This window comes from Falco naumanni, chromosome 1, assembly GCF_017639655.2.
Source record: "Falco naumanni isolate bFalNau1 chromosome 1, bFalNau1.pat, whole genome shotgun sequence".
Classification (NCBI taxonomy): Eukaryota; Metazoa; Chordata; class Aves; order Falconiformes; family Falconidae; genus Falco; species Falco naumanni.
Window position 1 is genome coordinate 41312291 of NC_054054.1, and position 12570 is coordinate 41324860.

Sequence of the window (12570 nt, forward strand, 5' to 3'; positions counted from 1 at the left end):
TACCCTTGTGGAATTACAAAAAAGTCTTTGAGAAAAAAGAAGGTGGATAATTTGCAGGTTTTTCTTCTTCCCTCCCTCCCTCATCGCCTACAACACCTGTTTTAAAAATCAGACACAGAAACAATTCACAGCGGCGTTTTAGACAGGTTTGTGCATGTATTTGGTACAAAGAAACAAAAATATGTGCATTCTGTTTCGTAGAGCTTACATCAATCTGACAGAACTTGAATCACAAAACAGAAATACTCCGGCTAATAAATACATCTGGGGATGAAAAATAAAAATCTATACATAAAAAATTCCAATGTCTGCTAAAGAAAATGTACACTTATATACACACTGTAAACAATAGTAATGCAACCCAACGGCAGTCCAGCTCAGGCTGACAGACCTTCCTTCTCCCTTAAATAAGACTCGTGAGAGTCTATGGATGTAAAAGCGGCTGTTCATCATCCTCAGCACTCAGTTTGTTGAAGCAGCGAGGTCTGACGATGCAACAGTGACATGAAGCCAGTGCATTGAGGTGAGAGCTGCTGGGTGACCAAGGTAGAGGTGTGCTGGGAAATGGCCTGCTTGGCAGATTTGGAGAAACAGGGCCATACCCTCAGCTACTCATACCCTTGTGGGGCCAGGGGAGTCAGCGGGATCAGACCAAATTCATCTCCTGAAAGTTTGAGCCCCTTTTTCCAAACCTGGGAGACCTTGGAGGTTAAGGGAATCAAAAAGAAATGCAAAATTTTAGATACTCGGGTCATATTTCATACATTGTCCTTCTTCCCTGCCAGCAAAGGCATCTTTGTCTACTCTACATCAAGTTCCACATGAACAGCCTCAGAGTCCAGAGGCATTGCTGCTTCTGACGAAAATGCTAAATGAAAGGGGGCTCTGGATTAGGTGTGAAACCAGTATTTTGCCTGAATGCAACACAGCAGAGCTCCAGAGTCACCTACAGCACCGTCTAGGGTATTTCTTGGGGCCAGATCAAATGCAGTAAGTAAAAGAGCCAGAGCTGAGGCATTTATGTGTGTGTATGCATATGTGTGCTTAAACCGACTTTATCCTTATTTTCTCCCTTGTAGGCCTGTTAAGAATTGGGATGGAGAAGCAGTAAACATCCAGACTAATCCATCTTTCCCTTCTGGATGCTGTCAAGGGGCTAGAGGCTGTAAATATAAGTATTTCAAAATTTTAAAAAAAAAAAAAAAAAAAAAAAGTATATTTAAAACATCAGGGAGAAGCAAAAGCAATAATGTCAACTCATTCATGGGAATGTCAGCAATTGCTAAAAGCCCCTGCAAAGTCTCCATTTCTGGGAGAATGTCTGCCCATTATAGGAGGACGTCTGCTATTTTGGGGACGACACACATATATAAGTATAGTAAAGTGTGTATGCGTAATTGTATGGTCACGGGTGCACATTACTGTGTCTGTGGGTGCCTGGCTGTGGAAAGACACCAAATAAATCTGCTCCTGAGCATCAGAAAGCACTTAATAGCAGATGTCCATCTTCCTCCTTGACTAGACTTTCACTTCTGATGATTTCTCTATCAGCTCATTCTAAACTGTGCCCCCAAATTGCTTACATTATACACTTGCACGGGTTAGACCTGTAAGACAGTGTCACCCAAACAGGGTCCAACAATGCAGATCTGGGTGCATTTTCTCCCTCCAACAGTGGCATGTGTGCATGTGCATCCTGAGAGGTGATGGAAGGCAGGAGGGATAATGCTTTCACTTTGACCTTCCAAACATCTCTGCTCTTCAGCAATCACCCTCTCCCTGATACCTTCTCTGCTATGTCCCCAGTGCCAGCAGTGTACTCTCCCATTAGGATCCCCCAAAAGCCCAGGAAATTCGTGGCAGCTGCAGACCTTAGGCTGCAAAATGACTTTCTGTGTCACCCCGCTATCACTGTAGGGACTCACTTTCCTTGAAGGCCAAAGAAATGGGGGGAAAAAAGATGCATTTCCACACAGAGGTTCTCATGGGGTATTGGGTCCTTGCTTTGAACTTCTCAACCTAGCAACCTCTGGCTGATTTTGCAGATGCTGGCTAACATGCAGACAGTAATGAGTCTGGGTTTGGTGCAGGTGCAATGCTGCCCGTGTGCCTTGGTGCTATTCGCTACTGGCAGGAAAATATTTGGATAAAATCTGCAGGTCTTGGTGCAGTAATTCATCCAGTTTGGAGTCTTGCATGGAGTAAAGGGCAGAATGTTGTTAAGGGTGTTGAGACAGGGCCAACTTCAGATATCACGTCCCAGTATGCACAGTACGAAAAAGTAAAAAAAAACGCTTTTCCTCTGTTTTGATTTCCTTTAAAGCAAATGGACATCAGAAAGAAAGGTGACGTTCTCTTTGCTCTGCCTAGGAGCCTTTCATTTTCCTTTGGTAGCCACCCTTAAGAAGATTAGCTAGATGTGCTGTAGGCACATTCATGAAAGACTCCCAATGAGTTTGAGGGATAGAGTGCTGAAGTGGATGGGTTTCCATCCAGGACACATGGAGTGCCATGTTTCCACCTCTTGACTTCATGTTCCTGTTCTTTAGTCACCTGGCTTGAGACACTGCACCTCAGATCCAGACTTTGCCTCCCCACCTACGTGTGTTCTGCCCCTTCTCACAGCTTAATCTGATGACAGCTCTTTGTAGCTCATTGCCTGTCTGAAAGTTGATAAAACCAGTGCCTGCAGTACATGGCCAAGTAGAGTTTGGGTGACCATTTTCTGAGTTGCAAAGCATGATTTGTGTGAGCCTGGCTGAGGCAGGTCATGGCTCCCACCTCCCTGAGGTGTCTGGAGGAGGCCACAGTGCACTTCTGTGGGACATCATGCTCTGGGGCTGTGAGCAGGGTAAAAAAAACCCTTATTGGCATTTCTTTTGACCATGCTAGCGGATATAACCAAGGGCAATTGTTGATAGCCACCAAAGGCTTTGATGTACCTGGTATATGAGAAGCCACTTGGGAGAAGAGTCACAGGTGTGCCCCTGGATGAGGAGAAGATCCGTCTACATGAGGGAACTTCAACTGCATGTCAGCTCCAGTTTAGCTTTGACTCTACGGGTAATAGGAACAGACCCCAAACTCAGCAATCGACCTTTCCTGAGCCATAGGGCAGGTTGACATGGGCCTGAGCGAAGCCCCTGGGATGTGTCTTTATTCCGTGGTGTTTGAGCGAGACAACAAAAAGAGCAAGAAGGGGAGAGAAAAGGCTGGGAATGACTGACACCAAAAGCAGCCGCTTTCTTTCTGTATCACAGAGGAATGTGCACTAGAGCAAGGTGGGCTGCAAGTGTTTCACCGGAAAGTGAAATGAGAAATGTATCAGGAGTTGGAATTAGAAAGAGAGAGCTGCACACCTGCTGGCATCGGTGTATGCATCTGGACTGCTCCTCTGGCCTAAACCCAGGTTATGCGGAAGGGGTAAAGCTGTGGTTGCTGCAGACGTGATGACTGAGAGCCAAGATCCCCCCACCCTGCTTGGGAATACGACAGTCTGCTTGCCCTCCAAAATAAACGCCTTTGCTGGAGGTCCTGTCTGGAGGTCCTGTCCTTGCAGACCTACAAGCTCCCAACCCATTATCTAAAGGATCAGAGCTAGCTACAGCTCAGCACTGTCCTTTCTGGGTGGTGCCTCTGGATGGAAATGTGACCACATGTACTAAGGCAGGGTTGGCGTCTTTTGGGGTTTGATCTTTCCATTAGATTTTATGGTGGTGTTTTTAAGGCAAAGGAGACATCCTGATTTCCCTTAATTGCACAGCTCCTTCCAGAGCCAAAGATAACCATCCATTGGAGGAAACAGCTCTTGTCCTAAGGCCATATCCACCCCACATCTTCCCCTCCTGCTGTGGCTTATTGAAATGGGATATGCTATTGGCTTTTGTTTGAGGAACCCATCATCCCACAGAAGGGGCTGAGCTCTGCGTAGGGGATGCTTGTATAACCTTTGGGCAGCTGCATTTTATACCTGATTGCTGCTTCCAGTCTGCCTGACAGACCCACAGATGGTATCCCTTCACGCTTCCGCTAGATACCTCTAAAGAAACCATGGACAGCTGTCCCAGTGGCTTCAAATATCTGTTTCCCTCAGCCCGCAGCAGTCTGTTAAGTCATAGGTTTGATAGTCAATGGTTTCTGTGAAGTCATGAGGGATCCCAATAGAGACAGACTCCACCTCGGTTTTGTAGGTGGCTGTCACCCCCCCTTTGCTGGAGCCACCCCGGATTTTGTTAGAAAGGCTGTTCATCTTCTCCTTCAGCTGGGTGGATGCTGGTTTCTGGAACGGAGTGAGCATTTTCCAGCCCTTGAAGCTGAGTGTTCGCCTCTTACTGGCTCTCTCCTGCAAGGAGGAGTTAAATATGAACGAGCTGTTCAGGGTGTTAATCCTGGGTCTCAGGTCTGTCTCAGAGTCTTGCACCGAGCTGTTCATGGAGGCTCCTCGCCAGTGGTGGTCATAGACACGCCAAATGGGCCGTCTTCTGTGGTGGCATTGGCACTTGAGCAGCCTGATGAAAGCTCGCTTGAACTCTTTGCTGGAGCAGGGGTAGATGATGGGGTTCACGCAGCTGTTGAAGTATCCCAGCCAGAAGATGATCTTGAAGACAATTTCAGAGGGCTTCAGAGATGGGAAGAAAGAACCTTGGAAGAGATTAAAAGAAATATGGTTAGAAGAAGAGGGAGGTTGTGGCAGTGCAGGGTAGCAAGGGTGGTGGTCAGTCCCCTCTGGAAGAGGCAAGACCTGCAGAAAAGTCTAAATGTGTGATTCTCCTATTAGGTCCTTGGTTAGCAATGCTGTTGCCACCAGACTGAAGAACTGGCCACTCCAGGACAGCAAGGCAATGATCCTAAAGTGATAGTGATGGATCATACTGTGTCTTTGGCAGGGGTGTCCTGTCCCCCACTGCAAAATGGCTCTTAGCAATGGACCCAGCATCCTCGAACACATCTGTGAGCCATTGTGGCAAGCCCATACAGCATGGAGAGAGGCTGTTAATTGTGGTAGAAGCTACACAAGTATGAGGGGTAGTGGGGATGGAGGGTTTTTCTCACACATCTCTCCAGAAAACCATCCAGCAACATCACCCCCCACCCCTCAAATCCAGCATAAACTGAGTTTCGAATAGATTCCATTCTGGAGGAGAAAATCCTGGCGCAGGACCAAACAGCCTCATGGCCAAACATGTGTACCTCATTGTGAGTTCAGCCATCCTGCTCTGAATTGATGCAGGAGACTTGCACCCAAGAGGTATCTTCCACACCTGGGGCCAGGCTGCTTTCTGAGACCCTATAGCAGGGGCTGAGGGCATCACTTTGGGGAACAGGTTCAGTGGTCCCATGCCTCCCTGGCTTATCAGCACAAGACCACCAGCCCCTGTCATATTTCAGATCAGACAGAGAAAACGTGGCTTGGCTGGTTTGCATGGAACGGTTCTTGGTGCCTGCCTCTTCCTATGTGTCCACTGTACAGTTCACCACTACCACGTACAAGGATGGATACAACCCTATTGCTGACACTGATGGAAGAGCAACACCCCTTCATCTCCTACACATGTATTTTGGGTCATCATTGTCACCCACCCTCTGTTCAAATTTTGCAGTGATGCTAAGGTGGACTCTTGAAGTGGGCTTAGGTAACATCCACTGCTCCCAGCTTGTACCTGCTACTCGAAAACTCTTTTGTCCTCTCCAACCCCTGTCTATGCTTTTGTGCTAGAGGTTCCTGGTGGTTTTCCTGGTGAAAAAGCTGGAGATCTTTTTTGCAGCCACAAGATGTCAGTGTTGCTCCCACATGGCCCACCACAGCCTTCCCCACTCATCTGAAACAACTTTCTGACTCAGCCTTAATTTCTTTTAATTTTAGCTCTGGATGACAAATTGTGCCGCCATGTGACTGAGAGCTAATTTGTATTTTAGTAAATAACATTAGCTCTGGATATCGTTATTATTTGCTCTGTGCTCAAAAGCCTGGTGTCAAAACAGTAAAGCCGGTGCCAGGAGCCAGAAATTCGGGACTGACACTACAGAAAAGGTCCCCAAGCTGTTTGCTGGAGAAAAACCATCATCCAAGAAACCCAGAGCACTGGTTTCAGCCAAGCTTTCTTACTCCCCTCCCTAAAAAGTTTAGAAATTACAGCCAGACTCAGCATTAGGTACGTGGGCTATTCCATCACAGGGACGAGGGAGAGGACAGATCTCAGCATTTTCTGATGGTTAGGCAGGGAAAGCACAGATGCAGCCATGCAGCTTAAATATCTGCTTAAGGCTAACCCAAGCTATAAGGCTGGAGTATGTGACGGCTGTCAGAACGTGCTGAAGGAGGCGATGAAATAAGGACAGTGAGCAGGACTGGTGTGTCTGCGCCGGGAAGACCCGGGGCCATCATGGGAAGGGGTGGCATGTGCCGTTCAATGAGCAGCTGCTGGTGTTGCAGCCTGTGGCTTTGAACAGAGCACTCATGCCGGGGTTAAGTTTTGTAGAGGCAATGACCCCACCTTGGTTGTTTTTGATTAAAAGGGTTTATTCTTTCTGGGACAGTGGTGAGCTTTATGGGTTGGTGCTAGGCTGTTGGAATCACCCCATCCAATTCTAACCACAGCAGAAACACCACCCCGAGTGTTTAGCTAGGAGTTTTTAAAACCCCCAGTGGTGCTGGGGACAACCCCCCTTTGCACTGCACGTAGCATTTCCTCTGTCCTCCATCCAGCTGTGGCTTTGAGCCTTCCCCCTCTCTCACACCACCCCCAACCCGCACCCTGGAGCTACAATGCTTTGGGCAAAGTTGACCAGCAGTGGCTTTCCAAGCCCAGCATCAATTCCTCTCTTCAGTCTCAGGTCCTGGCAATAGCAGGTGGCTGTTCTCCTGCCCAGACCCACCCTGTCCCCATCCTGCCCGGGCAGCAGCCTCTGCCCAGAGCCCCCTGCTCTCTGCAAGGCAAGCCCTGGCTCAGCCCTAAGGAATTGCCTTGTCCCTGCTTGACCGTGCTCTAGCTCAGTGTGAACATTTGGGGCCAAGACAGGTGAAGGACTTCATGAAGCATGTAATCCTGCTCATTCCCTCGTTGGGGAGAGGTTTCATGCCTCAGTTTCCCCTCTGGAGAAAGGGGCTCTTTTACAGTGTTGCTGTGACCCCTGTTTTGCAGCGCCCTGAGTTCTCAGAGGAGTTGCATCTTTATGTGGCCTTTTTAATGTTAAGAGAGAGGAAAAGAAAACAAAAAGCTATGGTAACAAAGCAAATAAAAGAAGGGTCTATTTAGAAATGAGGCTGGTAATTATGCTTGAGCCAGGCTACTTAAGAGATTGGTGCTTGCTTAAACAGCCTGATGGTTGTTAAAATAATAACTTGCATCTAGTGTTTAGCAGTTCATTGCACAATGCGGTTTCTGTACTACATGCTCTGTCTTTTGCATCCAGATAAACCCCACAAATTTAAAAGAAAAAAAAAAAAAAGCTACGAATTCTCTGCATTTCATCTTTGGCTAGAACCTTGTGTACATCTGAAGACAAGGGCCTCATTACCATGCAAATAAGCGTGCCTCTTGGAAGAGACGTGTACTGAGTGCATCCACAGTTTCCCCATTTGATCACACTGGGATGAACAGAACTAGACAGGGAGTCCCCAGAATAAGGTCCTTGGCTGGTGAATTTGCACCTGCTGAGCATCAGCCTCTCTTGATAGGTGCTGGGAGGCTGCATGTGAGGAAGGGTGGTGGGGTCTTATTAAAGGAATGTGTAAAGAATGGAAGAAATTAGCTCTTGCTTTCATACACACGAATATGCAACGATATTTTGAGAGGGAGGGGTTTTGACCTGGGCTGTGTAGCAGTTACTGTGCAGGAGCATGGATGTTGTTGAGATGTGTGGAAGACAGTACTGAGTAATGGACACTTGAAGAGTTCAGGAAACACATGGATGTGTCAAAGGTCCAGAAACAGAAGATGGGAGTAAAACATCAGATACAGCAACACAGAGTGATGCACCAGCACTTTAGCCTGATACCTCAGTATAAGAGCACTTTTTGATGATCTGGCCCCAAAAGAATCAAAGCCGGAACAGGGCAACATCAAAGAACAGCAAGCTCAAGTACTGTATTACCTGTGCCACAGCACAAGTTTGTGAAACCTGTTCTTGTTTCAAAGAGGAGCTCTTCCTACTCACTCAAAATCAGCCCTCTGGACACGTGTTTTGGGCATCCAGCTCAATGCTTCATGGCAAAGCTTGGTGTACTTTCTAAAGGAGAAGGTAGTAACACCTACCTTGGGGACATCCACCCGTAGGGTGGTCTTGGTGTGGTGATCACCAACATTATGTACAGTATGTATGCTGGGATCTGGCAACTGCCTGCCATGCTGGAGCATCTGGAACTTAGAGAAAGGACAACGGAGGCCTGGCTTGCCCTTGCTGTGCTTGAACAGGGCTGCTGCTTGTGGGGGTAGTGCTACCAGCAGGGAAGTCTCCACCCAACCTAATCAAATCCACACATGAGACACAAGACAGCCTGGGGAGTAGAGACAGACCTCTGAGGTGCCCCTTCTCCACCCTGACTGTCCACTCAGTGATGCTTGCTGTCCTGGTTGATGGAGGATCCTGGTTGTATCTCAGTGTAGGATGCTCCAAGGTAGAGTGGGATGCAGAGCCTCATCCTTCATATTTCCCACTGCCTTGCTGAGAAGGCTCCATGTTGGCTTATGGAGATCCTGCTGAGGATTTTGTCTTCTAATAAATAAAACTTTTATAATAATACTGCTGGGGGGTTGAAAGTCCATTTGGGACCTTTATAACTTTTGTCGTCTTATAAAAGGTCATTCCACATCTTGCAAATCTGAATCCTAGTGGTAGAGCTGAGTCTGAGCAAGGGTTGCAGGTCCTGTTGTAACCCTAGATAATTATCTTCAGGGTCATTAAGAAATTAAGAAAGTTGCAGGGGAGCTCAGGAAAAGCTTGTCTGCACTGCGCAAAGTTCCTGGACTCACAAACTAAATGTGATTTGAAGACTGAATTTCATTTTTTTGATGGTGCAAAAGTTGAGCCAATAAAGTATGTGCTCTGAAGTGAAAGCAAACAAATAATTTATTTGCTCTTCTTCCAGCATGTGTGTATGTGCAGGACATGCATATGTGTGTGTTTGCTGTGTGTGTGCGCCTATACATTCTTTTTCCTAGTTAATGTTACCCTGCTCCTATCTGGGGAAAAAACAGCTAGGTACAAATCTCTGCAGCCACAGGCATGCAACACCCTGTGCTGGGTGGTTAGGGGCTGCAATCTTCCCTCCACATATCCAAACACATATTCCAGGGTTTTTTTTAGGTTGTTTGAGCACAATCTCATGATCTTTCCTTGTGTGCACTTCCCCACCCTGCCCTCCCCATGACTCACTTGAAGGTGATATCACTGGATTGTTTGGAGAGTTGCTGGTCCCAGTGTTCAACACTCAAAAAAAAAAAAAAAAAAAAAAAAGCAAAGCAAGAAAAAAGACAAATGCACAAATGAAAATGGATCCGGTCCAATCTAAATTCTGGCCCTGGTTCCCAGTACGCAGCCAGAATCTGTGAGCAGGCTTGCTTTCTGCCGCAGTTGGCAAAGAGCATCTTTGTTTTAAAAGGTCCCTGCTTTACAGCATGTCCTGAATAGTCCGTGGCGCAAAAATGCTGCAGATGTGACAGCAGGTGGGAAAAACAAAGTGCCAAAGTCATGCCCCAATGCCCTCCCACCTTGAATGGGGAATATGGGGACTGGCAGGGTTGTTCCTGCTGACAAGGGGCCTTGCTGTTGCTTGGTGTGGGCTTTGTAGCAGGAATGGCCCTGGACAAAAATAGCTTATGGAGGGCTGGACCTTGCAGGTGTTGGTGGAATGCCATGGAGAAGGTAAATAGGGAGGTTTATTCACTACCTTTTCTGCTACAAGTGGCATCACAGGAGGTGGAGACCAGCGGGTGGTAGGTTAAAAGCAAAGAGGAGGAGATGGTTCATCTCACAGCATGCTGCTCAGCTGTGGGTATCCCTGCAGGAGGAGGCTGTGGATGCTAAAAAATGGCCAAACTCATGCAAAACATCTCCCAAGGTGCAAACTACTCATGTTCTTCAGTGAGGAAGCTCCAGAAATCCATATATAGGACTAGGCCTGTGGTGGGGACAGGTGTCCCATCACATGAGCTTCTTCTGAATGTGGCCTCAAGGGCCAGGAGGGGTCTGAGGATCCTCCCGCAAGATGCATCAGAGCAGCAAGTCAAGAGAATTGCAGCTGGTATAGGAAAACCCCTAACATAAGAGGTACCACAGCTGCTGAAGCTCACTGTGGGTTCTCCTGGCCAAAGAAATAGTCAGTCTCTTCTTTTTTCCTGGCTCTTACAAAGTGAATTCATTAAATCTGGTCTGAAGTCATCAAGATCTGCCACTTTCTGCTCACTACACAGCTTGCACCCCTCCTTGCCAACTCCTTCCCAGGCCCCCATGATGGACAACCTCCTTCATGTGACTGCTAAGCTATGGGAGAATGGGCTGGAGATCAGCAAGGATTTCTGCCTGTGTGGGGGACTGGGAGTCTCAGCTTCTCTTTCCCAGCCTTCTCCTCCATCCATTACTGACCACCTCCACTCGGCATCTGTAGGCGTACCAGGGTCCCTAGAGGGTTAACACCTCCTTGCAGCTGGTGGTGTGTCTTGGAGTGATGAGGGAGTTCACTGCCCTCCTAGCATGGATCCAAGAGCTGCTTGGCGTAGGGAGGAGGACAGCATGTTCGCAGTGACTCCGGCATTTTCCCTAGAGGACGATGGCGTTGGGATATCGGGTAGAATTCCTCAGGCCTGTGAGCCTTCCAGCCAACCCCACATAAACAATGTCACAGATAAACGAAAGCTTCCGTCATGCCAGTGAAAACTCCAGCAAGCTGCCTGCGTGCCTCTCTGAGTACAGGCATGCTTGCTTGCTCCGTCTTCTACACTCTGGCCTGGCTGAGAAGTAAAGCGGGGAGAAGTTACCCCTCCCCTGCCCATTGCTGACCTTCTAGGCACTGTCACGTTGACCCAAGTTGATGGTTGGAAAGGCGATCCCATGGAGCACCTGGCCATACCACAGCCCATGGTGGGATGTGCTTATCTGGCGTGCGAAGTCCCCATGAGGAGGGAGGGCAGCCTGTGGGGTGGTGAGGCTCAAGGAAGCATGGTTTAGTCTGGGGGTGGTGGGGAGGTTGCAAAGGTGGGAGAGACCAGTCTTGTGTGTGTCAAGGGCTCTGAAAAACACCAATACTCTCAAGCAGGATCTCAAAGCTGAGGTCTGAGTGAGGTCTGCTTGTCAGCACGAGAAGGATAATGCAGCAGAGCCTCGTTCTGTTCATTCACTGGTCTAATTCAAGGTCCCCGAAGCTGTCCCCTGACCTCTAGACAGTATGTTTCTAGTGATGTCTCCAAAGCTTTCCTCTAAGTTGCAGCACATCAGTAGGACTTTGAAAATGCCCTTCATTCCTCTCAAATCTCATGTTGGAGCTTTTCTCAAAGCAGTCCTGTGAATCTGGATCCCTGATGGGAGTCACGGCCATAACGGTGTTTCTGTGGCATCACATTTCCTGAAAAATGTGGGTCTCTTAAGTGAATCACCTAACTGAATTTAGGTATCTGAGCAGGTCCCTGGGCTCCTCTTACCGTCAATGGTTTAGTCGGTAGACTGCAGTGAGAATGGAGTGACCCATCTCGTTGTAAGTGTAAGTCTGTACCGAGCAGATGGATCACACTAGGTCTCAGATGACTGGACCCAGACTCCTGGCTCATGGGCAACCACATCACAGGCATCCAAGGTTACTCCTGATGGATTTCACCCTAAATGTCATTGGCAAGAGGTGGTGTCCTCTTCTCTTAGGAGGAACTTCCGTAACTTCCCAAGCATCAGTTTTTCTCCTGTGCAGGACAGAACTCTCATCACTGGAAGAATTTCACCAGTGAGCCTCCCACAGTGGTGAAGGGTGAAATAATGAAGAGTCACACAAGAGCATCTACACCTTTACCCAACAGAAAGCCAACAACGTAATTTCGAGCCTTGGATTGCGCACACTGCTAATTTGCTTAGCATGGTCCAGCTAGACCTCGCCACATAAATGTGGTCCAGGGAACAGTTCACTCCAGAGACCATTCCCAAAAAGCCATAAGGACCTGCCAATGCAGTCCTCCAACATTGTCCCAGCAGGCTCTGCACCCTTAAATTACCTCCATATACCCTCATGCCACATCACAGGTCATGCAATGCAAAGCGTCTGTTTCAGACTGAAGATCCGCTCTGGTGGGCTGCCACACAACACCCTGCTCTTCCAGAGATTCACAACTCTACAAAAAAGTAATTATGTTGTAGGGACACTGGGACACTGCATGGAGCCCAAGAGAGGCTTTGGACCAGGTGCTCAAAAGTACTTTGCTCTAGTCTGCTCTACTGCCCTTGCTCTGGGGGCTTGTGGCCATAAACATTCTATTTTCTCTTTTATTTTTTCAGCAGGATTGCTGACCCCCAGTAGTTTGCTTGGTTCCTGAGCAAGTGGTAGTTAAAATTGTCATTTGCTGGATACTGTTTAGAATGTGATGCTACTAT

At 47.9% G+C, this 12570-nt stretch overlaps 1 protein-coding gene across 1 annotated transcript in view; it reads right to left on the minus strand.

Annotated features, from left to right (window-relative positions):
- Positions 1-132: 132 nt before the first annotated feature.
- ADRA1D (adrenoceptor alpha 1D) overlaps positions 133-12570 on the minus strand; it is a 50838-nt gene continuing 38400 nt past the window's right edge. Inside the window, exon 2 of the mRNA XM_040591227.1 lies at positions 133-4641. Coding sequence (XP_040447161.1) covers positions 4073-4641 — 569 coding nt within the window. The 3' untranslated portion in view covers positions 133-4072. The remainder of the gene's footprint in view (positions 4642-12570) is intronic.